Raw genomic sequence first — 26,067 nt, forward strand, 5'->3', positions numbered from 1 at the left:
ATACATAACTATGTTTTAAGTGGTGTATACAGACCTCACATAATGAGCCGTTATGTTTTTATTACCTTAGAATGAGCCATTTATATCTCCACACCGCGGGTCCCCCCTCCATGTAAAGTCGCCATTTTGCGCCGCTATGTTTCTACAGCAGCCCTAAAGGGACAAACACTCTACAGAGCGCGTTTCGTCACTATGTTGTTCTTCTTTTAAATCGACGACATCTTTGACTTCACCGTAGCTTCTCTATTTTGCTTCGAAAGGGAGGGATGAGCTGCAGTTGGTTGCAGTTCGCAACCTCACCGCTAGATGCCGCTAAAATGTACACACTGCACCTTTAAATAATATTAAAAAGAGTTCTTTTAAATTGTAATTACTGTTTTTACTGTATTTCCTATTAAATAAATGCAGCCTTGGTGAGCATGAGATACATTTTTCAAAAATACTGGTATGTGAATGGTCTGAAGGTTAACAGTATGTTCATTTCTTTACAGGCTGTCACATCATTTCCTAGACCTCTCTTTACTGACATCTTGTGGAAGCAGCCTCAAAGAACTTGAAGGGGTGCAACATAGTGACAAGTTTGCTTTTTTGTAAATTTGAAGAATTTTATGGGAGACATCTTGACACCAACTTGTGTTCTAAAAGTAGCCGATACTGTGAAGCTCTTGGGGACTAAACAATTTTTCAGACACTGGACTGAAACTGAATATACAAACTGATGTACATTTTTCATTCAGTGGAATATGAATCAGACATGTTTTTGTTTCCTCTGATTTGATGATTGTAATGCTCAGATTATTTTTTAATACAAACTGTAATGTCCTGAGTAGGTGCATAACCTTTTTACTTTGCAAGAAGCATAGATCAAGACCTTTAAAATATTGTCAAACCATACGGTACCATACTTGAACCAACTGATAAACAGGTGTAGTTTGTAATCCTCCTGGTCAGGGGTGATTTTACTGTGACTATCTGACTAGCATCTCAGATGTTTAAACTCAAGACTCACACAAGAGTTCTCTTAATGTTCAACATTAAGGTAAATTATGGTCATGTCTATGCATACAGTAAAATATAAGCAAGATTTTTAGAGAATTGGTATCAAGTTGCTTACTGATAATCAATGTCAGAATATTTCCCTTCTACTTACAATTTGAGAAACAGAAACCTATTAATTTGACAACGTATTTAGTTAATATATTTGATTGATGCTGGACAGATTGTTTAAATAAAGTGCAACAAACTTGATCTTTTTGACAAACTTTGGAACTTTATTATGAATGGCTGAATTTATTATGACTGAATCATTTATTTATAGTTGATTTTATATCTTAGTAACACTAGAAAATGAGGTTTGAGGCATGTGGTTAACTGGTTGTGATATATAGCCTACATTTCAGTATTTCCAATATAACTTTCAAATATTCAGAATACGTTATAAAGCCTAAATAAATCTTGGTCTAGTCTTGTTTTTGTATTTTAAAAAAAGATTCTGATAGCTTATAACGTTTCTAAAATGTTTCATTTTGGTTACATTATTGTAATTTTGGGTGTGGTTTTTAGAATTTTTAAATGCAACGTTTTGAAATATTGTTTTTTGTGTGTGTGTGTGTGTGTGTGTGTGTGTGTGTGTTTGTTAGTGTTACAGTTAAATGTTTTATACTACCATGAGATTGTCCAGTGATGAAATTCTGAAACGCTTTTTCACGTGAATTGGTACTTTTATTTTGAAAAATTAAGACAGAATGCGTGAAGCCAAGGACTAATGCATCCAGTTCAACTTGAATATAGGATAAGGAGACGTGTGAAAGTCAGTATTAAAACATGATAAAGTGATACACGGTATATCGTTTAGATTAACTTCCTAGACAGGTCATTTATACTAGACGGAATCATGATGTATTCTTTCTTTAGAATCGGAAAGACGACAAACTGTGTGCAGCACATATTAAAATCTCTGCATATCAGACTACCACAACAGATACCAGCTTCACAGTCACACACGAATGTATGTTCTGGGTCAAACTGGACATTTTATCACACTCGCTCGTTTTATACAGGAGTTCGTTTCTGTAGTAAGAACGATGGACAGAAGGACACTGACCAGGTGTCAGTTTCCAGAAGTTCATACACACCTCCAAGCCCGTCTGCTGCACAGAAAGGTACTTGCATTACAGAAAGTTACTATAGTAACCATCGTTTCCTTCAAAATACTATAGTTATGGTTATGAATTGCTACAGCCAACCACTGTCACTAGAAAAAAGTAGGATATAATGAAGCAAAGATTTTCAATAGTAGTTACACTAAATATGATATTTTGGCAGGAACTATGCAACCTTGATGAAGGAATTTAATGGATATTATAATTAATTAGTAAGCGCATGTTTGATTCTATCTTTCTTTCCTCAACAGTCAAACAAGCTGGCAAAGATTTCACTTATTTGATTGTGGTACTCATTGGACTCGGTGTAACAGGTGATGAGACAACACATGATTTGATAACACATTGATTTGATACAAACCAGGGCTGGATTGTGGACTGTCATGCCCCCAGAGTCTTAACCATTTTAATCACAAATCACTGATCAGGAAATTAGAAAGAATTGCACAAATACTGTAGATAAGGTAACTTAGCATGGAATAGCATTCCCCTTTGTTTTCTTTAAGCCATGTGGGTAAAATTGCAGGCAGTTTTTTACAGGAAGAAGAGTCAGTGTTGTTCCACTCAGTGTTAATGGCTTCAAACAGTTCATGAGTAGTTGAAAAATATTTCCCTGTTAGTTTGAGGTGCTACAGAGGATCTTTTCGTCGACTGAGAAACCAAAGACCGTTACTGAGTTTTTGAAATGAGCGCATGCGTAAGAACAGCCCCCCTCCTTCACAGATCATTTCAAGGGAACGCCTCCCAAAACTCGTGCAGGAGTATTGGAACACGGGTTTTTGCCACCGGCATTCGCTGTGTCGTGTTAGTGGATTCATTATGTCGGACTCACCGCAGGTAACTCATAATCTGCAGTTGTTACTCCTGTCTCCTGACAAAAACATTGCATGCGGCGCCTGTGGAGTGTGGAAAGTTACTGGAACGTGCAGCCACGCACATCTCTCACAAGGAACGTCATGGCAGTGATTGACAAGCTAGAGGGCCAATCGTTTAAGCGATGATCGCGTAAACGATTGGCTGATGTTTTTAAGGGCCCTACCTCGTGCACAGATGATGAATATTAATATTATTCCTTTCAGTGCACCTAATAAATAGTCTTTTATCAGTTACTAAAGACAGTTTCAAGTAATATTGCAAAAATGTATAAAACAAAACATCCTCTGTAGCACCTTTAATGTGAGACCTAATATTCCCAAATAGTAGGGTTTAAATCTGGACATTGACCAAGGTCAAAACATGAGCCTGATGGACTTGTTCTCAAGCCGTCACTTGGTTGTCTTTGCAATTTGGGCAGGAGCATTGCCTTGTTGAAAAATAACATCTGATCATTTCTCTTTAGATAACTTTTCAGTTGTGGGAAGCAAGCCATTCTGCAATATTCTCCTGTAATCCAAAGCATTAAATGACTTTTCACAGTGAAGTAGCTCACTAACACCAGCAATTAAAAAGGCTCTCCAAACCGTGACACCTCTTCCTCAATGCTTCACTTTGGTAGAGATGCATTTACTATTATATTTCTCATCAGATTTTTGAAGACACCACTCTGGAGTATCACCATGCAACTCATGTTTCACTGTGATTCATCACTCTACACAACTTCCAATATTCTGCCAAAAAATTTTTTCTGAGACAGCAATGGCTTTTTAAAGGATTAGTTCACTTTAAAATGAAAATTACCCCAAGATTTACTCACCCTCAAGCCTTCCTAGGTACATATGACTTTCTTCTTTCAGATGAACACAATCGGAGTTATATTAATAAATATCCTGACGCATCCAAGCTTTATAATGGCAGTGAACGGGACCAATGAGTATGAGCTGAAGAAAGTGCATCCATCCATCATAAACATACTCCACACGGCTCCGGGGGTTAATAAAGGCCTTCTGAAGTGAAGCGATGCGTTTGTGTAAGAAAAATATCCATATTTAACAAGTTATAAAGTAAAATATCTAGCTTCCACCAGACCGCCGTACATATTCAACTTACAAAAAAAAACCTAACTGACGTCGCTTCAGAAGGCCTTTATTAACCCCCCAGAGCCGTGTGGAGTATGTTTATGATGGATGGAGGCACTTTCTTCAGCTCATACTCATTGGTCCCGTTCACTTCCATTATAAAGCTAGGATGCGTCAGGATATTTATTAATATAACTCCGATTGTGTTCATCAGAAAGAAGAAAGTCATATACACCTAGTATGGCTTGAGGGTGAGTAAAGCTTGGGCTAATTTTCATTTTAAAGTGAACTAATCCTTTAAGTAGTGCATTTGCTTAAATTTAGCTAATTCCCTGACCAATAATTTGTGGTTAAGACAATTACAAGCTTAGTGTTTAGTCATTTTGGGTTTGGCCTATATACAGTGGGGATCGAAAGTTTGGGAACCCCTTTCAGAATCTGTGAAAATTTGAAAATTTTAACCAAACAAGAGAGCTCATACAAAATGCATGTTTTTTTTTGTTTAGTACTGTCCTGAGTAATATATTTTACATAAAAGATGTTTACATATAGTCCACAAGACCAAAAAAATAGCTGAATTTATTAAAATAACCCCGTTAAAAAGTTGTTCATGAGTCTCTTGTTTGTTCTGAGCAGTTAAACTGAGCTCTGTTCTTCAGAAAAATCCTCCAGGTCCTGCAGATACTTCAGTTTTCCAGCATCTTTTGCATATTTGAACCCTTTATAGCAGTGACTGAATGATTTTGAGATTCATCTTTTCACGCTGAGGACAATTGAGGGACTCAAACACAACTGTTAAAAAAGCTGCAAACATTCACTAATGTAATATCTTACTCAGGACAGTACTAAACAAAAAATAACATGCATTTTGTATGATCTCTCTTGTTTTGTTAAAATGTTCACATTTTCACAGATTCTGAAAGGGGTTCCCAAACTTTCGATCCTCACTGTACAGTATATACAGGTGCTGGACATATAATTAGAATATCATCAAAAAGTTGATTTATTTCACTAATTCCATTCAAAAAGTGAAACTTGTATATTATATTCATTCATTACACACAGACTGATATATTTCAAATATTTATTTCTTTTAATTTTGATGATTATAACTGACAACTAAGGAAAATCACAAATTCAGTATCTCAGAAAATTTGAATATTGTGAAAAGGTTCAATATTGAAGACACCTGGTGCCACACTCTAATCAGCTAATTAAATCAAAACACCTGCAAAAGCCTTTAAATGGTCTCTCAGTCTAGTTCTGTAGGCTACACAATCACTTCACAGTTGTAGTAAGATGTGGTAGAAAAAAAGTGTACAAGCAATAGGGATAACCGCACCCTGGAGAGGATTGTGAAACAAAACCCATTCAAAAATGTGGGGGAGATTCACAAAGAGTGGACTGCAGCTGGAGTCAGTGCTTCAAGAACCACTACGCACAGACGTATGCAAGACATTGGTTTCGGCTGTCGCATTCCTTGTGTCAAGCCACTCTTGAACAACAGACAGCATCAGAAGCGTCTCGCCTGGGCTAAAGACAAAAAGGACTGGACTGCTGCTGAGTGGTCCAAAGTTATGTTCTCTGATGAAAGTAAATTTTGCATTTCCTTTGGAAATCAGGGTCCCAGAGTCTGGAGGAAGAGAGGAGAGGCACAAAATCCACGTTGCTTGAGGTCCAGTGTAAAGTTTCCACAGTCAGTGATGGTTTGGGGTGCCATGTCATCTGCTGGTGTTGGTCCACTATGTTTTCTGAGGTCCAAGATCAACGCAGCCGTATACCAGAAAGTTTTAGAGCACTTCATGCTTCCTGCTGCTGACCAACTTTATGGAGATGCAGATTTCATTTTCCAACAGGACTTGGCACCTGCACACAGTGCCAAAGCTACCAGTACCTGGTTTAAGGACCATGGTATCCCTGTTCTTAATTGGCCAGCAAACTCGCCTGACCATAACTCCATAGAAAATCTATGGGGTATTGTGAAGAGGAAGATGCGATATGCCAGACCCAACAATGCAGAAGAGCTGAAGGCCACTATCAGAGCAACCTGGGCTCTCATAACACCTGAGCAGTGCCACAGACTGATCGACTCCATGCCACGCCGCATTGCTGCAGTAATTCAGGCAAAACGAGCCCCAACTAAGTATTGAGTGCTGTACTTTTCATGTTCATACTTTTCAGTTGGCCAAGATTTCTAAAAAATCCTTTCTTTGTATTGGTCTTAGGTAATATTCTAATTTTCTGAGATACTGAATTTGGGATTTTCCTTAGTTGTCAGTTATAATCATCAAAATTAAAAGAAATAAACATTTGAAATATATCAGTCTGTGTGTAATGAATGAATATAATATACAAGTTTCACTTTTTGAATGGAATTAGTGAAATAAATCAACTTTTTGATTATATTCTAATTATATGACCAGCACCTGTGTATATATACGTTTTTCATCTAATATATTTATATAACAATAACAACACCAATCCAAAGACATGTGCCCAGGGCCTCATGTGACCATGATCCGGCTCTGATTCAAACATATAGTTGATGATGCCATTATAATCAATCAAGGGTCCCCTGCTCTGACATTTCCACGCATGTGTATATGTTCGAAAGTATAATAAATGATCTGATTGTCATCGTTATTAGGTGGACTGCTCTATGTGGTCTTTCAAGAGCTGTTTTCCTCTTCAAGTCCAAGCAAAATTTATGGAAAAGCTTTTGAGAAGTGCAGATCTCACCCTGAGGTCAGCAAATGGTGATTGATTTGTTATGAACTACAAGATAAACAACACAAATATGTTAAATGCATGAATAAATCGGGTACTTGCTTTATGTGAAGGTAATCGGAGCTTTCGGAGAGCCCATCAAAGGCTTTGGGGAGACCAGTCGACGTGGCAGAAGGCAACAAGTCAGGTACAATTTTTTAATATCAATAAATAAACCCTTTTGTTACACCTCACATATGCTTTTCAAGGTTTTTTTCTTTAGTCATGTAGAGTACATGAAGGATGGAATCAAGTACATGCGGCTGAAATTTTACATTGAGGGATCTGAACCAGGATTACGGGGAACTGTTCATTCAGAATCAAAGGAGGTACATTACATCTCAGTGGAAAAAACAATTGTGTTAGTTTCATGCAAAAGTAGTGTTGACAAATATATTACAAACTGCTTCTTCTGTCTGGCAGAATCCTGAGACTGGAAAGTATGAATTCCGGTATATTTTTGTAGACATCGACGCGTATCCCAGGAGGACAGTCGTCATTGAAGACAACAGATAAAATGAGATTTAACAGTGTTAAGCACATATTTGGAATTTCAATGGCAGACATTGGAAAGATTCATTAAAAAGCTCTGAATTGAAACTGAAGAACCTGAATTTATGTCACTACTGGGATTTGTGATGCTTGAATTTTGTTGTGTTGATCATCACAAGGTTATTTAGACTAATGGAAGTGGAAGATCTAGATATTTGGATATGAGAGTGCTTGTACTGAAACATCTTGTATTTTGTACAATGATTTGCATGATTGGTTTATACAATATGTGGTTTGAAATAAAGATCAACTACAAAATTCACATAGAAAAGCAGTTTTTAATTAATGTAACTTGAATACATGTTAATAAAGCAATTTGATGTGTTTATTGCAAATGGTCTGTTATTATTTCTTTGCCTGAAGCATTTAAAATCGAAATTAATTCATCCTGTTTCTCTGTTTAGATTTCTTTTTTTCTTTTCTTTTTTCTTTTGTGAAATGTATTAATGGATTAGTTCACTTCTAATAAGCTTTACTCACCCTCAAGCCATCCTAGGTGTATATGACTCTCTTCTTTCTGATGAACACAATCAGAGTTATATTAATAAATATCCTGATGCATCCGAGCTTTATAATGGCAGTGAACGATACCAGCGAGTATGAGCTGAAGAAAGTGCATCCATCCACATCCATTCGTCATAAACATACTTCACACGGCTCCGGGGGCTTAATAAAGGCCTTCTGAAGCAATGCCTTTGTGTAAAAATAATCCATATTTAACAAGTTATGAAGCAAAATATCTTGCTTCCGTCAGACCGTCTTCCGTATTAGGCATAAGAAGAAAGTGTAAAAGTCTTGCAGTTCAAAAAGTACGTTACGTCCTACACCTTCTCTATTCAACTTACGGGAAAAGTGTAACTGACGCGACGCCAGTTTACACTTTCTTCGTAACTAGAATACGGAAGGCGGTCTGGCGGAAGCTAGAGATTTTACTTCATAACTTCATAACACATAGTTTTGTGTAAAAAAGTACATGTTTATGATGGATGGATATGGATGGATGCACTTTCTTCAGCTCATACATGTTGGTCCCGTTCACTGCCATTATAAAGCTCAGGATATTTAATATTTCTCAGATTGTGTTCATCAGAAAGAACAAAGTCATATACACCTAGGATGGCTTGAGGGTGAGTAAAGCTTGGAGTAAGTGAACTAATCCTTTAAGGTCCTTTATAGTGATTGTTTTACAGAACAGAGGTATACATAGCAACAAAAATATATATAACACAAATATAACTAAATGAATCCTTAATTTTGCATATGCAGGTAGTATGTTAGTTCTTTTTTATGTCCATTTTTTTGACATGCAGTGCCCAGTTTTTATAGTACAGTAGATCTCTGATGGACCAATGACAACAGCTTATTGACCTGAGACTGAGTCTTTATCAAATATCCTGAGTCTTTTAAGTTTAACTGTGCATTTCTGAAAGCCATTCAGTAACTTCTTGTGCTCAGTAGATGGCGCTTTAGTACTAAGAAAAATATTTGACGTTATATATATATATATATGTGTGTGTGTGTGTGTGTGTGTGTGTGTGTGTGTGTGTGTGTGTGTGTGTGTGTGTAGTGCACAGCATAAATGAGTACACCCCTCTGAACAAATACAAAAGATGTATTTTTTTTATGATCACTAATACAATTCATGGAAAGATGGCAAAACTACAATGTATTAAACATATACATAATAAAAACTGAGAAATATATGTCATTAATAGCCATAAAATAAATAAATGAGGCAATTTTGTTTAAATGAAGGATTGCAGAAATGAGTACACCCTAGATTTAATTCAACAAATGTATAATATATAGTACTTAGTATGCCCTTCTGCCCTTCTGACCCTTCTTGGCACGGAGTGTACAAGTTCATGACAAATTGTCACATCTGTCCTGTTTAACTCCTGGATGATGAGCTCCTTAAATGCCCTGATCTTTAATGGGGAGTGTTGCTCAACTCGTCTCTACAGAATCCCAAATAGGTGCTCAAGAGTGTTAAGATTGAGTGCAATCCATGTCCACAGAAGGTTTTTCACTTTGGGAGAATGCATATCCTAATTGTCATGTTGAAAAAATGCCCAACAATTCAGGGAATGAGGAAAGGGTAACATCTTCTGTTTCAAGTTTGTGTATTAAATTACACAGTGGTGTGGGAATTCATGACAGCATTGATAAAGCACAACTCCCTCACACCTTCAGCACTCATACATCCCTACATAAGAGCTTTACTACCACTGAACTTTACTGTGGGAACCAGGCACTTCGCACTGTACTCCTCCTCTAGCAACACCAGAACATTTTGGATGCTGTTAGATCCAACATGATTGATTTGGTCTCATGAGACCAGAGTATTGATTCCCAGAATCTATATTTTGTAAATATGGGCTTTGGAAACGGCTAACTGACTTTATTGTGTTTTATTTGGCTACAGCAGGTAGCTCCAGTGAGAACAACAACCATGCATGTCATTTCTGCAGGCTGCATCTTATTCTGTGAGATAAACAGTCACTCTTTTCATAGCTTTTACTGGCTCTGAGACATTCACTTGGTATTTCTCCTGCTCTTTGTCTAGCAAAAAAAAAATCCCTCATCACTAAATGAAAGCTTAAAATGAAGGCCTGATTATTTCAGGGGCCTTGTCACAAGTCCATTGTTGTTATGTTACTTTTGCTATATTTTCACACTTAAAACAATGATTTGGTAATCCTCTTGTACCACGGTCCTCTTTTTTGCTAAGAAATAAGTCTCCTGATAGTTCTCTCCCAAGTGCTTCCATTGTTGTCAGCATTAAGTCTGAGAATGATTCAGTGGGCTATATAACACTTTTAATTGTCAAGAAATTACTTCTCTTTAAATGTTTTGGTTCAACATACTTACCTGTTGATCAAACATTGCCTTAAACTTACACCAGAAGTGTTTTTATTTCATTTTATTTAGTAACTTTTAGGAGGGTGTACTCATTTTTGCTACACAACATTTTATCGCCTTGACAAGAAAATCTTATTTTTGCTGAATAATTTTGACATGCTTCTTTGGTAATTGATTAAGCAGACTTGCTGGAACATTATATCTCTAAAGAACCCTAACATGTCTTCTAAGTAATTGAGTAATTGCTGACTACTTTCAGAAGTTTCAGAGGGGGTGTACTCATTTATGCTGTGCACTGTATGTATGTATGTATGTATGTATGTGTGTGTGTGTGTGTGTGTGTATATATATATATATATATATATATATATATATATATATATATATATATATATATATATATATATATATATATATATATAGGCCTATAAAATATATACTACTTTGAGGTCGCAATGTCCCTCCTAACATATTTACAATTTTAAATTACATGTAAACATTATTATTATTATTATTATCATTATTATTATTATTAGGCCCATTATTATAACATTATTAAATTACAACAATAAAAACGTAAACATAAAATAATCGATAACGGACTTTTAATTTGACGTTCTTCTCCCACTAATCCACGGAAGTAAGGACGCCTTGCGAGACAACAGAAGAACTACAACAAAACCCCCTTCGTTTGCTCATGGAAAAAACACACGGCACTCATTTCTCGGAAGTCTTTTGAGTCTCTCAAGTATTAGCATTTACTAACAGAGAGAGGAGCCACTCTCGGCCTACATGCAGCAAGTCAACACGAGCTGTTTGGAAAAATTACCTAGGTGTCCGTGTTTCTCTTTTGTAAAGGTACATTTATTTTTTTAGCCCGTTAGCAAAGCGACTTCCTCTTGTCTATGAGGAGCAGATGCTTCGCTAGCTGTCTAAAGCTGGATTATAACGCTACTTATAAGGCGTTTACAAGGTGAGCTCATTTTCTTGATGAAAAGTTGTATTAAAGTCATATAACTAAAATTGGCCGTAATAAATCCCAATGAATGCACTTAAAGGGTGCGCGTGTTCTGTAATGTTTGTTTGTTTATATAGTCGAACTAAGCTTGTAATTGTGGTAGTTTATTTTCTGTTTGTATAACAGTAACCTAACCCCGTGTGTTACACAATATATTGAAAATAAAGTCACTTTTAAATGTTTTTAGTGTGACTTTAAAAATCTGAGCTGCTTTAAACATGAGATCAGGTGACAGTCTGAGTGATTATTCATATGTGGTTTGGATTTGATCATTAAAATCATGAGTAAACAATGCCATGATGTCGAAATGACATTTTCTTATGCTGACCCTGCCAATAACTCTTATTGGTTCTTATTTTAGTTTGACAGCTTGGAAGCTGATTATGTAATTGATACCAACTGGTGAGAAGCATGGAGCTGTATTGGTACATGTAAGTTTTTCTGAGACTGTTGATGTGATTACAGTTGTATTGTCTCCTTTTTTTGTTTTAACATGATTGTATCACATTTGATTTTGTTTATTCAAGTTTGTTTCTGTTTATGGCATGTATGCAACATGTTGTAATAATAGTAATTATCAGTTATGCGTATGTCTTTGAGACTTTAATCATGTTCTTTATCTTGTTTTAGAGTTGTCATAATATTTATTATGATTAAGATCTTCTTCTACATCTGCTGGTATCGCTCAAGGCAAAGACAGCTTGCTGCGTACCTCAGTAATCCCCGAAACGCTCAGATCGTCATTGTGGGAGGACGTGCGTACCTCCACCAGATCTGTGAGAGACAAAATGTGAGTAAGACTTCAGTTCAATTGGATCTCTTTTTTTTTTTTTTTCAAGGTGTGGCCGAGTTGGCTGTGCGTCAGTCGCTGTTGATATAATCGCTTTTTGGAAGCATGACATAGTTTAGCTTCCTGTGTAGTACAGTGTGGGTCTACATTCAGTGTACATTCAGCAAAACAATAAGATAAAGTGCAATATATTATGGTTACTTCTGTTGTATTCAAGTGGCATTTCACAGAAGATTTGACTAGGTAAATGACAGAGACACTGATCGAGACACTGATAAGCAGACAAATCTTTTCCCCTTTGATTAAGTACTTCTAGCGGGAAGAGGAATGCTGTGATTAAGCACTGAAATCTATTTAAATCCTCTTTGTATAACCTTTATCACTGTTCAGTCAGTGTAGACACACATAGATTACACCAAAATGAATATTAGTTTGTCTTATTTTCCTTTTATTATTTACTTTTTTCATTTGAAACCATTAATCTGTCATCAAATAAAGGTAGGCTATGTATTCATGTCAGGATGGATAATCTTCCTGTTTAAAGTTAAAGGGTCAGACACACTGCCGTTTACACCTGGTATTAACATGCATCTCAGATGTTTCTCCTGTGACCCCTTTTGATCAGAGTTGAAGGGGATTGGTTTTGAAAAAAAAAAAGAAAATATTTCTATGTTTATATATTTGAGCCGCACGATTTATTGTTAAAAGATCGTGATATTGATTCAAACACCCACGTTATCTTATTCCTAAATAATAGTGATTACTCTGTGTCTGTTAAACCATAATGAACTTTCAAATCTGCGTTGGCACTGTCAGTGAACCAGAGAGAGCAGTTGTCATGTATAGGTCTGAAACACCTTCACAAACAGTCATTTCAACCACATAGTATTAAACAATTATATAAAGGTTAATAGTTTGGATAAAAGTTATAGTTTGGATATAAACACTGATGTCTACAATAGTGATCAAAATACAGTAAATCACCTTTTGTAAGTAACTTCGAAGTTTCAGATAAAGATTGTATCAATTACATCATTACACCAGTAGGTGGCAACAAGTGTTAAAAAAATTATTTTTCATTTAATCATTCATTCAAGAGATTCGTGCAAAAACACTGATTCATCCAGTAATTGAATCCAGTAAACAATTGAAGTCTATGAGTGAGTCATTGAATCATTCATTCTAACCGACTTTTAAAAAAGATATATTTAATTCATATTAATTACATATTTTTTTTAAATAGACTGCATCAATTAACATTTTATCAGAACCTTTAGTAAATTACATGTTATTTTGTTTAGTTGTCTGTTCGGAATCGTGGGAGAATCACAATCTCTGTTTTAAACAATTTCAATTTTCAGTTTATCCAGAATCATGCAGCTCTAATACATACTGTATATCTATTTTTTGTTTTTAAAGAAATTAACACTTTTAACAAAGATGCATTAAACTGATCAAAAGAATTAGAAAGTCATTCATAATCTCAAGAATCCTGAAAAAAAAAAATAAAAATGTATCACTGTTTCCATTAAATTTTAAGCAGCAACTGTTTTGAACATTGATAATAAGAAAAATTAGAATGAATTCTGAAGGATCATGTGACACTAAAGACTAGAGTGTCATCACAGAAATAAATTGCATTTTAAAATGTTAAAATAGAAAACTTATTTGTTATAATATTTCACAATATTGCTTTTTTCACTGGATTTTTGATCAAATAAAGGCAGCCTTGGGGAGCATGAGAGATGTTTTTCACAATCATTTAAAAAAGATTTAAAATTTTGAACGGTAGTGTATATATGCAGGTTTCCAAATTTTCCTTTTTTTTTTTTTTTTTTTAAAGCAGCCACAAGTAGCAAAGTTTAAAAACCCTGTTTTAGTTGAGATTGACAAGTGAATAGGCGACCCTTCACTGTTGTCTGGGACATATCAGGACAGATCAGCTTTTACACTATGAATGTTGTCTTGCATCTTCACATGTGGGCTGAATAATTTGGACTTTTTTGACACGTGTATTTGTACACTTGTAATTGTATCACCCAAAATGAATCTTAACCGGCATCTTAATCTATAGGGGAATCTTCAAAATGTCTGAATACAGGAAATTTGAATCCGCTCACAGGTTTCAGTTTTTATTGGTTTTCAGACTGAATTGGAGTGTGCTTTCAGTGGAAATTTTCAGTGCGAGTGCATGTTCTGTCTTTTATCTACAGGGAAGGTTTTGGTGAACTTCCACTTTTACCGTTTCCTGACACCATTTTGCGTTTTTTTTTTTTTTTTTTTTTTTTTTTTTTTGGACTCGTGATGTAAAAAGTTTCACTCTCTAAACTCAAAGCTACAACAAGGATCCGTTAAACCAAACCGAGGGCAGGAGTGTCAGGTCTCGAGTCTGTGTTATTCACACAGGCCACTAAATGTGTGAGCTTTTCTGTTCAGAAGAATAGTTTCTCTTGTTGGTGCTCAGCACTTGTCAAAACTAACCAGTGCCTGTGAAAAAGCCAGAAGAAGCAGACTTGATGGAACAAGAGCAGGACCCAGAGCTAAGGGCCCTGACAGTGCTGACAAAACCTTTTAGGAATGTTATTGTTTTTTCTGGCAGTTTGACTAAAGCGTATTCACTCGTACAGTCCAAGTTATGGTATCTGTGACTGTATTATAAATGAGATTTCTTTAAAAGTGTCTGAAGTGTAGAATGCATTCTCAAGTAGCTCTAAACTGTTTTGAAGCTGTAACGCTGCATTTTAAATTCAGAACAAGCCCTTTGTTTCTAAATGAAAGCGTCTTATGTTGAGAAAAGCATCTGGAAGCAATTTGTAGCACAAGTATTGAAGACTGTTTCAAGCCAAAGAGCTTTGCCATTCAAATAAGGTTGCTACTTTAAAATTTCACTGAATATTTTGGATAAAAATGGACATTTATTAGCCCATCATACCATTGCAAGCTGATTTTTTTATAGGTTGTATGCCTATAAAACATGTTCTAGATTATCTCAGTATTTCACAGCAGTCATTTTCTCTTTCTTCAGATGTGGAGAGAATGATATATATATATATATATAGGCCTATTTTTAGAAACCAAAGCTGCCTGTAGCTCTCCACACAGGAAATGCCCTTAATTTGACAACAGGCGGTTTAGATATATGTGAAACTTTTGGCCTGCTTACACGTTCACATGCCAGTAGTTGCTTTGTTGTTCTTACAGTAGTTTTATAAAGAAGTTTGTCACAGCATGCTGATATATGACATAATGGTTAATGCCAAACGAACTGCTTTGTTGAGTAGTAGTGTATTCACAAAAGGAAATATCAGACCATTAAGATCCAATCTAAAAGATGACCTTCTCTTTAAGCAAATTTTCATCTGAACTATGAAGCTGCATATGACATAAAAAAATAAAAAATACAGAAGTGTCTCACATCCTTACTGAAACTGAGATAACACTGTGTTTACCAGCCAAACTGAGACCCCAAGGTCTTGTGGGTTATAAACACATATAGACTTGGGCAAGGGATTGCACAATTCCACCGCTTAACAGCAAGCATCGACTTTTTTCACATGCCACATTTAAAATCATCTTTAAGATGCTTCTTGTGTGTAAAATGTCTGATTCCCGTCTGATTGTGGGTGTTTAACTCCCACTGCTGCTCTGCTCCACAGACATCAATCTGGCCCAGTTGGTACGGAGTTCAGGACGACGGCTCGGTGGGCGAACCCTCCGCCTCTCTTCCACCATCATCCTCGTTGTCTCAACTGGACATGCCTCCTCCATATGAGGCAGTTTCTGGAGGTAAGACTGACTCATTGTACAACTACACCCCAGTCTGCACTGGGACAGAAATAATACATTTTAAGATTAAGAAAATGTACAAGCTTTTACTGGACCACTTTAAAGACCAGTGGGGCCCAACAATTATTATTATTTTTTTTTTTTATGTTGTGAATTTCTCTGAGACCATACATGCTACAGTTTTAGGGGCTAACATCAATTCCAAAACCTGTATCAAATGAGGAATTTTAGGCAATTTATTTTATAGTTATCAGTTGTATTTGATTTGACTGGATTATTTATTTCTTGTAAGTTTATTTCTTATAAATTAACATCTCAGGACAATTACAGAGGCCACATTCACACTGTCAGTTTTTAAGATTGACAACCGCATTTACTTACAGGTGTGAGTCTCGAAATGTCCCATTCACACAGCAACATACAGTAGCGTCTTGATCACTGTCAATATGAATGTGCAACGAGAGTCAAGCCCGTATTCTCTTACTAGTAACCATAAGGACAGTGACCAATGTAATATTAAAGATGGCGACGTCCATAAAACTGAAAAGTCTCATCACTTTTGACATGACGAGACCATTTGAGCTGCGAGTTCATCCATTCATACTTCATTAACCAACAGCAGCATCAATGTAAACATGCACTAGCCGGAGCCTTTAACCGTTGCACTCGTGTGTCACGTCCTTGACACGGCATTTGTATTTCGTAAAGAAACACAAAACTGACAGGAGCCGCTCCGTTGGAGAACAGTGACTGACTGGATAACACCTTAAGATGACTCACAGCTCACATCTCTGTCGCTGTAAGTTACCGAAAGCAAAACCACACACAAAACACCTTTATAAGAGCGGCTCTCTCACACTGAATGATGTGTCAGACAACTAGTTTTCCAGTCCTGTTCCGTTCACCCTGCGCGGAATTTCTGATAATGCGGTTGTGAGTTCTGAAAATTTGTGAGTTCTGTTATAGAATTCTGTTGTCACGCCCGTAAATAACTGTACTGCATGTGAACGTAACTGTATTAAGGACTCAAATACAGGACTGACAACCATATTCTGCTGCTGTGTGAACGTGGCCACAATTTTAAAGGGTTAGGTCAACCAAAAATGATAATTCTGTCATTAACAGAAATTCTGACGAAGAAATTACGATATTTTTGATGAAATCCGAGAGCTTTCTGACCTGATCGATTGAAAAACTTTATTAAACCCGGTAGGGAAACTGATTTGCCACCAACTTCGACAATACAACCAACAAACTTGGCACACAATTAACACACAGATAAATTAAGAGACAATGAATACATAATTAAGGACCAGTGAGACATGATACAGTTTCACAATAAAAAATAAATAAATAAAAAATTAACGGTGTTCATTGAAATATCTGACCGCTGCTGGGACAAAAGACCTTCTCATTCATTCACTAGAGCACCGAGGCATTATCAATCGCTCACTGAAAGAGCTTCTAAGTCCTTTAAAAATGTTGTGTAGTGGATGGCCTTCAAAAAGCAAAACGATTTTTAATTTTTTTTCTCCACAATGACCTCAAGTAAGTCTGGAGTAAGACCAATATTCGAACCAGCCCTCTTGATCAGCTTATTTATCCTATTTTTGTCCTCAACAGGTATGCTGCCCCCCAGCAAAGTACAGCATAAAAAAGAACACAAGCTAAAATTCCTTGATTAAAAAAACATCTAAAAACTTTGTGCTGACGTTGAATGATCTAAGTTTCCTCAAAAAGAAAAGTCTCGACTGGGCCTTCTTCATTAGGACATTAGTATTCTCTTTCCAATTAAATTTTTCATCCAAGTGGACGCCTAAGACTTTCAATGACTGCACAATTTCGATCAACTGACCATTAATTGTGACTGGAAGGACCTTCTCTTTTTTCTTTCTAAAATCGATCACAAGTTCTTTAGTCTTCTCTACATTCAGTTTTAAAAAGTTCGACTCACACCAGCTGAAAAAAGACTGAGCCTCCCTTCTGGAAGCAAAATCATCACCCTGATTAAGTAAACCCACTAAGGCAGTATCATCAGAGAATTTTTGTACCAAACAGGATGGCTGACTATGCCTATAGTCAGCAGTATAAAGTGTGAATAAAAAGGGAGCTAAGACTATGCCCTGAGGTGCTCCAGTATTAGTTAAAATGGTATCAGAAAGATTATTACCAAACCTTAAACTGTGGTCGTGATAAGAGGTAATCTAAAATCCAAGAAATGGTTGTATTGTGCAATTTAAAATCAATTAATTTGTTGGCTAAAATATGTGGCTGTATAGTGTTAAAAGCACTGGAAAAATCAAAAAACATGATCCTGACAGAGCTGGCAGTAGTTTCAAGATGACTGTAAATGTTATGGACCATAAAAAGTAGAGCATCATCTACCCCAACACCATACCCTATATGCAAATTGCAAGGGGTCCTGAAAAACAGACACCTGCCTAGTCAGGTGATCCAATACAACCCTCTCAAAACACTTCATAATGTGTGAAGTTAAAGCAATAGGCCTCAGATTAGCAAGGTTGTTGAACACCTTAGCTTTTTTGGCAATAGGGACAAGGCAAGATGTTTTCCACGTAACTGGGATCTTAGCAGAGGACAGAGACAAAGAAAACAATGAATGAAGGACGGAGTATAGCTGGTCAGCACACACTTTAAGGGTGTGTGGATAAACGCCGTCAGGGCCTGCTGCCTTATTAGATTTAATACGCCTTAACTGCTGACGAACCTCGTCAATGTTAAGATTAATATCTGGGCTACAATCCTCAAAGCTGCTCTGCCTAAGATTAGAAAGAACATTCTCATGTAGAGCAGAAAAATCAAATTCATCAAACCTGGCAAAAAAAGCATTGGCATCATTAGCCTGTATACCCAATTGACATAAACTGGGATTACTGGTCCCATATCCAGTAATAGACTTCATACCATTCCACAGCCCTCTTGTGTTGGTACTGGACATATTTCCTTCAACCCTTTCCTTATATTTTTGTTTGTTCTGTCTGATAATGACTTTCAGCTCTCTTTGAGCATCTTTAATCCTTTCTTTATCACCACTATAAAAAGCAGCTTTCTTCTTATTAATAGCAGCTTTAACTTCTCCCATGGTTTATTGGGAAAGATTTTGATTTGTTTACTAGGAATTAAAGACTCGACACAATAATTAATAAAACAAGTCACTTTGTCAGAGATACTGTCCAGATCACTGTCTCCATCGAAAAACACATTCCAATCTGTGCATTCAAAGCACCCCCTTAATGATTCGCAGGCATCCTCTGACCAGATGCGCACAGTCTTTGACGTAGTCGACTGTTTCCGTATCACCGGTGAATATTTGGAGATCAAGGATATTAGGTTATAGTCGGATTTACCCAGCAGAGGAAGCAATTTTGCAACATAGCCATCCTTAACGTTAGTATAAAACAAGTCAATAGTTTTGTCACCCCTTGTAGGACACGTCACCATTTGTTTAAAAGACGGTAAAGTGGTGGAGAGAGAGCAGTCCCCGTTTAAGATAACCAGGGCATGTTATATTAATTATACACCACCGCCGACGATTTCTGACCCGGACACCACCTCTGCTGCCTCTCTTCCTTCCTTTGGCCCTGGGCTTGATTTCTAACATATCGGCATTCAGGATCCAATAAACTTGGTGCAGAAACCCGCAGCCAAAGAAGCTCATTCCGGCTGTACGTAATGACTGGCAAGCCCGGCTCTCTCATCACCTGGAGTGTTTGTGCGGCATTCCAAACAATCAATGTCCACAGCCACAAAAGGCAAACAAAGGTGCGATTGTTAAGTGAAACCATAATCGTCATCAGGGATCGATCGCGCTAAAAATCCAGAATTAAACTAAACTAAATAAAATAAACACATTAGACACAAACGTTCTGACGCACAGTGGTAGCAGAGTCGCCGGCAAAAGGGGGGCGGCGCCAATTTGTAACGTTATTACAAATTTCAAGGCCTAGAGAGGTATTAAAGACATCGTTAAAATAGTCAATGTGACTGCAGTGGTTCAACATTAATGTTATAAAGTGACGAGAATACTTTTTGCGCACAAAAAGCAAACAAAAATAACAACTTTATTCAACAATTTCTTGTCTTTCCTGTCTGTTCACATAGTAAACGCATAGTAAACTTTGTCAGAATGCCGGCTCATTATTGGCCAGCTCCTGCATCAGCATCGCACGCATACATTGTGGCGCTCATGTGTAGAGCATCGGCCAATACTGAGCCGGCGTTCTGATGTAGAACCTGGAAGCACTGGAAGAGAAGAAATTGTTGAATAAAGTCCTTATTTTACAAAAAGTATTCTCATCGCTTCATAACATTAAGGTTGAACCACTGTAGTCACATGAACTATTTTAATGATGTCTTTACTACCTTTCTGGGCCTTAAAAGTGGTAATAACGTTGCTGTCTATTGGAGGCCAGAAAGCTTATGGATTTCATCAAAAAATATTTTAATTTGTGTTTCGAAGATGAACGAAGGTCTTATGGGTGTGGAACAATATGAGTAATTAATGACAGAATTTTCATTTTTGGGTGAATAAAATGAATACATAAAAAATAAAGGGGAAGGTATACATTCTTTTTTTTTTTTTTTTTTTTTTTTGCTGGGTCTCAGGATAAGGCCTATTATGCCATTTTAAAGGTTCCTAATTTTGTTTTGGAGGTCTTCTACAATATACATCCATTAAAGGTCAAAAAACACATGTAAATGGTGGTACAGCTCAGTACGAGTCACTCTTTGGTGCAGATCACTGATTGGTCAGAGAGAAACGTCACTACCAGTGTCATTGGATTTGAAACATGAGACGCCAAACCCGCTAGATTTAAATAGTCAGTAACAGCCACCGCAGTATCATTTGTTTGCGTGACTTTTTTTTTAAATGACTTGCTTTAAACAACCATGGAGTGGAGCGGTTCCACGGCAGTAAAGGTGGCGCAACTATATCGGTCTATAATCCGTCCCACTTTGAAGCGGTACTAAACTGCAGTGGAAAAGCAAGCCGAGTCATTCCACACAGTGGAAAAGTGCCAATGTACATTGCACATAACCTCATTTCTCAAAGTGTCTGAAAACAATTAGTTCAAAGATTCAGTCTCTCTAAACCCCTCCTTTCCATGAGCCTACGCTGCTCCGATTGGTCATATTTTTCCCCCCTGTATCAATTCCAGCGCGAGTCTTCATCATTTAAAGTGCATGCAAAGTGGGTTTGCAGCGATGAAAACAGCGTCTTCTCAACATGTCGACAGTTTGAACCGCAAGCCTTCCAGGCTCAGCTACAACTACAGTGTTTGAGGGCGTGTCAAAGTAGATGTCATTCGCGGGCAGCCAATGAAGAACATAGGCTGGCATTATCCAAATTTGTTCTATTGTTCCATCTATACAGGGTCTATATTACACACTGCATGAAAGGAAATATTCGAAATAGCATAATAAGGGCACTATAATGAAACCAGTTTGTGTGCCATTAAGAAGGCATTTTTATTCCTCTGTTATACAATCATGAATTTTTGTGGTCAATGGACTGTTACAAAATGTTATCCATAAAGGGACTTGTCTGCTAATCATTTTCTAGTTGCATGATTTGTGTTTGGAGGATTGATTTTTGCCTTATTTTTAACTCTGTGTATATGCCAAATCCCGATATTGTTGCAGCATACATGTAGACTATGTCGCATTTAAAATCATCTCTGATGCTTTTCCAAGCGATCACTCACAGCACAGCTGGAATGTAAATGATTAAATGTTTGTTGAACTATGAGCTCTCGCACTGACTTTCTATATCGTGTCACAGTTTAAGTTCATCCCTAAAAACATCTCTCAGTGAGAAATTTCATACAATAATGGTCGATATGTTTACATGAAAATCACCAAGAATACATATATGGTATGGTGAGGAGACTGTCAAGTCTCAAGGGTTAGACCAACGCTAAATACTTAACATGTCTCTTCACACTAATATGAGAAACAGCCTTTCAGTCACATTACATCTCTCCAGGGAAAGTCTCGTGCTTTCACCTACTCTGCTGTATGCTCTGTAAATGGTTAACAGGGACAATTTTATGACAAGCGGGAACAACAGTTGGAGAGTGGGCCTGCGGACATCAGCCATCCTAAATTAGACCAATGCTTCTTAATTGGCAGGTTTTGTAACTGACATGCTGAGAAGGACGTTTATGAACACCAGCTGCCAGATATTGACATTAAGACATGGAAAAGGTTGAAATGAATTTGGCAATCATAGCTTTGCACGTTGGGTTTACTTCAGTTCAGTTTCTGTGCTGAGACCGATTGTTCATTCAGCAGCAGAGAAGGAAATCTTTTGGTGCTTGTGTGGATTGGCAGCAAACGGAAGATTCTGGCTCACAGCTCCATTCTTCTGTATCATTCCATTGCATTTCCCCCTTTTCCCTTTCCATTTGTGCTCTCATTGTGCTCTCAAACAGTGGATTTCAGCAAGTACATCTGTAAGTGTCTAAACGAACCCCAAGAACAAGACACGAGGTTGAAGATGTGACGCATGCGTATGCTGTGTTTCCTTTGACCCAGAAGAGTGAAAGATCTTCAGAGCAGGATGTGGTTTTTATCAGCCTTCAATGCCACATCATTCAGCATTTCCACCGTTTCTTGATATTCTAGTGAAGTGGTGATGGAAACCCCCCTTTTCTCCAAATGCTCCGTGTATAGTTTGTACCACCTGTTCCCCTGGAATATTTGGCAATATTTTGCTTTTGTTTGCTGTTTAAAGACCAAATATGGCATTGATTGCTTGCAGTGGCCTGCCCTTCAGAATAAAACAGGAAATTATGTAATTTTTTTAAAAAAGCATGACCTTGCTATTTTGCATGCATATTACTTTGAGTCATTGGAAGGTTTAGTTGTGCAGAAAGTTGTCTAGTCTTATTACTAGACAATTCTGTAGTAATAAGTCTTACTTAGACAACTGTGTAGTCTTATTTTTGAACTGATTTTTTTTTTTTTTTTACAGGAAAAAAATATAATTGCCGTATAATTTTATGGTTGAAAAACAGTAAAATGACGTTCTTCAGAAGTTCTTACGTGACGCATCACATATGATTCATTTCAATAGTTTTGTTTCTTCTTAATTACATAACAAAATAACGACTTTTTAACAATATTTAGTGATGGCCGATTTCAAAACACTGCTTCATGAAGCTTGAAATCACCCATCACTAGATATTGTTGAAAAGTCGGACAAAAATATTCTCATCGCTTCATAACATTAAGGTTGAACCACTGTAGTCACATGAGCTCTTTTGGGTTGTTTTCACACCTAGTTCATTTTACCCTTTCAAATGCTCTCAGAGCAGTTCAGCGTGTATTATAGGCATCTTTACACAGAAAAAAGCGGTACAGAAACCAACTCTGAAGTGGCATAAAATCACAAAAATGTGCATTTACACAGACTGTTTAATGCTTCTCTGAAGCGGCATTAAAATCGTGGGAAACAATGCTTTGAACATAACTATTTTAAAAATACAGTTTAAACAAAATAAATTTTAAAATAATGAAATAATAAAAATACGAAATTTTAAATGAATTTCCTCTGCGTACTATAGCTATCTCACGCTTTGATGTTTGTCATAATTCTGTTGTACTGATAGTTATTTTCTATTTCCTTAATAAAAATTGTTACAGTTGGAACAAATGCTACAAAAGAAATTATTCATTACACCGTTTTTTTTTTTTTTTTTTTTAATCTAAATTTAACAGGATGTATTTTACAATGGGAAGACATTTTTATGTTGTCATTGATGTTTTTTTGTTTACTTTGCCATTTTAAACCTAAATCATTGCACTCTCTCGTCTTTGTTTTGTGCAGCAAATGACCTGAAGCCTCCACCGTACAGCGAGTACGCTCAAAACGACGATACCGATGCATCCCTGAGCATCGCCATCCCGGATGGCAATGATTCCAGTGCAATTAGCGATGCTCCACCCCCTTACACACCCAGCATCACTTCTCCAGCCAATCAGCAAGAAGACAGCCACATCCAATCACAACCGGAGGGAAGGTCAAGTTAAACTTCTCTCAATATAGAAACACAACAAGGCCTAAGCAACTGCTTTAGCCCCTCTAGGTCTTGTTTTTCCATCAGAACTTATTTTCTTCTCAAGCAAATTATACAAAGAAAAAAGATTTCACATTGGCGGTGGATCTGGCTTGTTCTCTTGTGAGAGAATTTGAATAGTGCACAATATGCAGTATAAAGAATGAGACTGGCCTGATGCCATCTTCTGGCAGAGTCGAGCACTGCTCTGCCCACGCTGGTGTACCGGTGCTTTCAGTTCACCCATGCCTTATGTTCATTTCCTTCAGCAAAACCACCGCACGTAGCCATACAGCAAACACCGCCATTTCGATATTTTAAACGATTACTTTCACCATCATTTATTTGGCGTGTCGAAGACTAATTCCATGATCACGTGTGGCTGATTGAGGAACTGTAAATAGGCTAGTGGGTTGATTGGTGCCAAGCACGTTCTGCTTAGACAATGTCATTGACACATTTCTTTATTATTTTTTTTTAAATCCCAAAGGGAGAGGTTAAAGGTGTAGTTCATGCAAAAATGAATACTCACCCTCATGCTCACCTGTATGACTGTATGACAATGGTAACCAAAATTCCACAGGAGAAAGTAAAAGTCATGACATGAGGTGAAATGATGACAGAATTTAAATTTTTGCCTGAACTATCTCTTTAAAGTATAGAGGTCTAGCCTCAGGTTTATTTATAACCTCAGTTTATATGTGATGACAATTTAAAAAAAAAAAGAAAAAAAGAAAGCCCTCTGAAGCACTTTTAATGTGTTGTAATTGCCTTAATTCCGTCTGTTAGTAAGTGTCCAATATTCCTGAATCAACCAGAGCCAGTGTGGATAATGTGGCTAATGGTCATGACTCGTGTAAATGTGTGCAGTCCTACTCTGTTGTATCGCTTATCAGGTTAAATGTAACACACTGATGCATTTGAGATCACGGTGCCCTTATTAACAATTTCTGCTAACCGAAATAGACCTTCCACGTGTGTGTGTGTGTGTGCGTGCGTGTGCGTGCGTGCCTGTGTGTGTGTGTGTGTTAAGGCATATGTTTGATGTGTGATATGTTTGATATGTTTTTCAACTGTGTGATGAATTCAAACAGAACTTCCTTGTGAAAAGTTTGTGCTTTAGTGAGCGCATGAAGTCATCTCTGTGCAATTGTCAATATATCAGGTTCACATAATGGGATCAATATTTTTTTGTATTTAAAAAAAAAAAAAATGTCCACATGAAAGGATGTGATCTAAGTGTGCTTTCAGAATATGTGTGTGTAGTTCCGTCCCCCGAACGCCCGGTCCTTCACTATGTACTTTCATTTAATCATAATTTGATTTAAAATGCTAATCCTGCAACATGTATTATCTCATTTAAACTGAAGTACTGTATATGCTATTTTTGTATTTATGGAAAAACCCTTTGAATCTCTTTCAAAAATAAAGATCGGTGAAATGTCATGTTTGAAAACAGCTCATTTCTCCAACAAACTCAATGGACATGTTTCATACTTTTTTTTTTTTTTTTTTTTATCAGTGATATGTGGCATTGATCTCAAAGCTGCGTTTATCGTTTAAAATCATTAATCTTGTGAAATATTATTCCATATTTAAAATAACTGTTTTCTATTTCAATATATTTTAAAATGTAAATTATTCCTGTCATGCAAAACTGAGTTTTCAGCATCATTACTCCAGTCTTCAGTGTCACATGATCCTTCAGAAATCATTCTAATATACTGATTTATTGCAACATTTTTTTTCAATACTTTTTGTATATATATATATATATATATATATATATATATATATATATATATATATATATATATATATATATATATATATATATATATGAATATAAAGTTCAAAAGAAAAGCATTTAATTGAAATACAAATCTTTTGTAACTATAAATGTCTTTACTGTAATTTTTGATCAATTTAATGCATCCTTGCTGAAAAGTATTAATTTCTTTAAATAAAAATGCAGGAAATAACAGTAAAATACTATATAACTACTGAACATTATGGAAATGTAGTATGTCACCTGGGTATTTTTGTGCATACAGAAAGTTTGCATGTTATACACATTTGACTTGCTTTATATGTC

General features: G+C 36.6%; 3 protein-coding genes across 4 annotated transcripts in view; all 3 read left to right on the forward strand.

The window, feature by feature from the left end:
* Positions 1-1,248, forward strand: part of neto1l (neuropilin (NRP) and tolloid (TLL)-like 1, like) — a 116,155-nt gene extending 114,907 nt beyond the window's left edge. For both annotated transcript variants that reach the window (XM_048174688.1, XM_048174690.1), the window contains one exon: positions 492-1,248. The gene's annotated coding sequence lies outside the window, so the exon portion shown is untranslated. The remainder of the gene's footprint in view (positions 1-491) is intronic.
* A 486-nt stretch (positions 1,249-1,734) lies between these two features.
* timm21 (translocase of inner mitochondrial membrane 21) lies at positions 1,735-7,770 on the forward strand. The gene is made up of 6 exons (XM_048174692.1): positions 1,735-2,162; positions 2,414-2,476; positions 6,765-6,862; positions 6,958-7,031; positions 7,107-7,212; positions 7,307-7,770. Exons 1-6 carry the CDS (start codon positions 1,895-1,897, stop codon positions 7,397-7,399), a joined length of 702 nt encoding a protein of 233 aa, XP_048030649.1. The 5' UTR covers positions 1,735-1,894; the 3' UTR covers positions 7,400-7,770.
* A 3,186-nt stretch (positions 7,771-10,956) lies between these two features.
* On the forward strand, positions 10,957-25,453 carry si:dkey-118j18.2. Its single transcript, XM_048174473.1, has 5 exons — positions 10,957-11,270; positions 11,677-11,746; positions 11,946-12,105; positions 15,762-15,891; positions 23,744-25,453. The coding sequence occupies exons 2-5, from the start codon at positions 11,727-11,729 to the stop codon at positions 23,944-23,946; spliced, it is 513 nt and encodes a 170-aa protein (XP_048030430.1). The 5' UTR covers positions 10,957-11,270; positions 11,677-11,726; the 3' UTR covers positions 23,947-25,453.
* Positions 25,454-26,067: the final 614 nt, after the last annotated feature.

The sequence above is a fragment of the Megalobrama amblycephala genome, linkage group LG22, assembly GCF_018812025.1.
Source record: "Megalobrama amblycephala isolate DHTTF-2021 linkage group LG22, ASM1881202v1, whole genome shotgun sequence".
In the NCBI taxonomy this organism is placed as follows: Eukaryota; Metazoa; Chordata; class Actinopteri; order Cypriniformes; family Xenocyprididae; genus Megalobrama; species Megalobrama amblycephala.

What these genes read in the sequence shown, in the direction of transcription:
- timm21 (XM_048174692.1), top strand. Translation starts at nt 1,895, where the DNA reads ATGATGTATTCTTTCTTTAGAATCGGAAAGACGACAAACTGTGTGCAG. An exon ending in CCCGTCTGCTGCACAGAAAG is followed by an intron (nt 2,163 to 2,413) that starts GTACTTGCATTA and finishes TTTCCTCAACAG; the next exon opens with TCAAACAAGCTGGCAAAGAT. An exon ending in TTCATTCAGAATCAAAGGAG is followed by an intron (nt 7,213 to 7,306) that starts GTACATTACATC and finishes TCTGTCTGGCAG; the next exon opens with AATCCTGAGACTGGAAAGTA.
- si:dkey-118j18.2 (XM_048174473.1), top strand. Translation starts at nt 11,727, where the DNA reads ATGGAGCTGTATTGGTACAT. An exon ending in AGATCTGTGAGAGACAAAAT is followed by an intron (nt 12,106 to 15,761) that starts GTGAGTAAGACT and finishes TCTGCTCCACAG; the next exon opens with ACATCAATCTGGCCCAGTTG. An exon ending in ATATGAGGCAGTTTCTGGAG is followed by an intron (nt 15,892 to 23,743) that starts GTAAGACTGACT and finishes TGTTTTGTGCAG; the next exon opens with CAAATGACCTGAAGCCTCCA.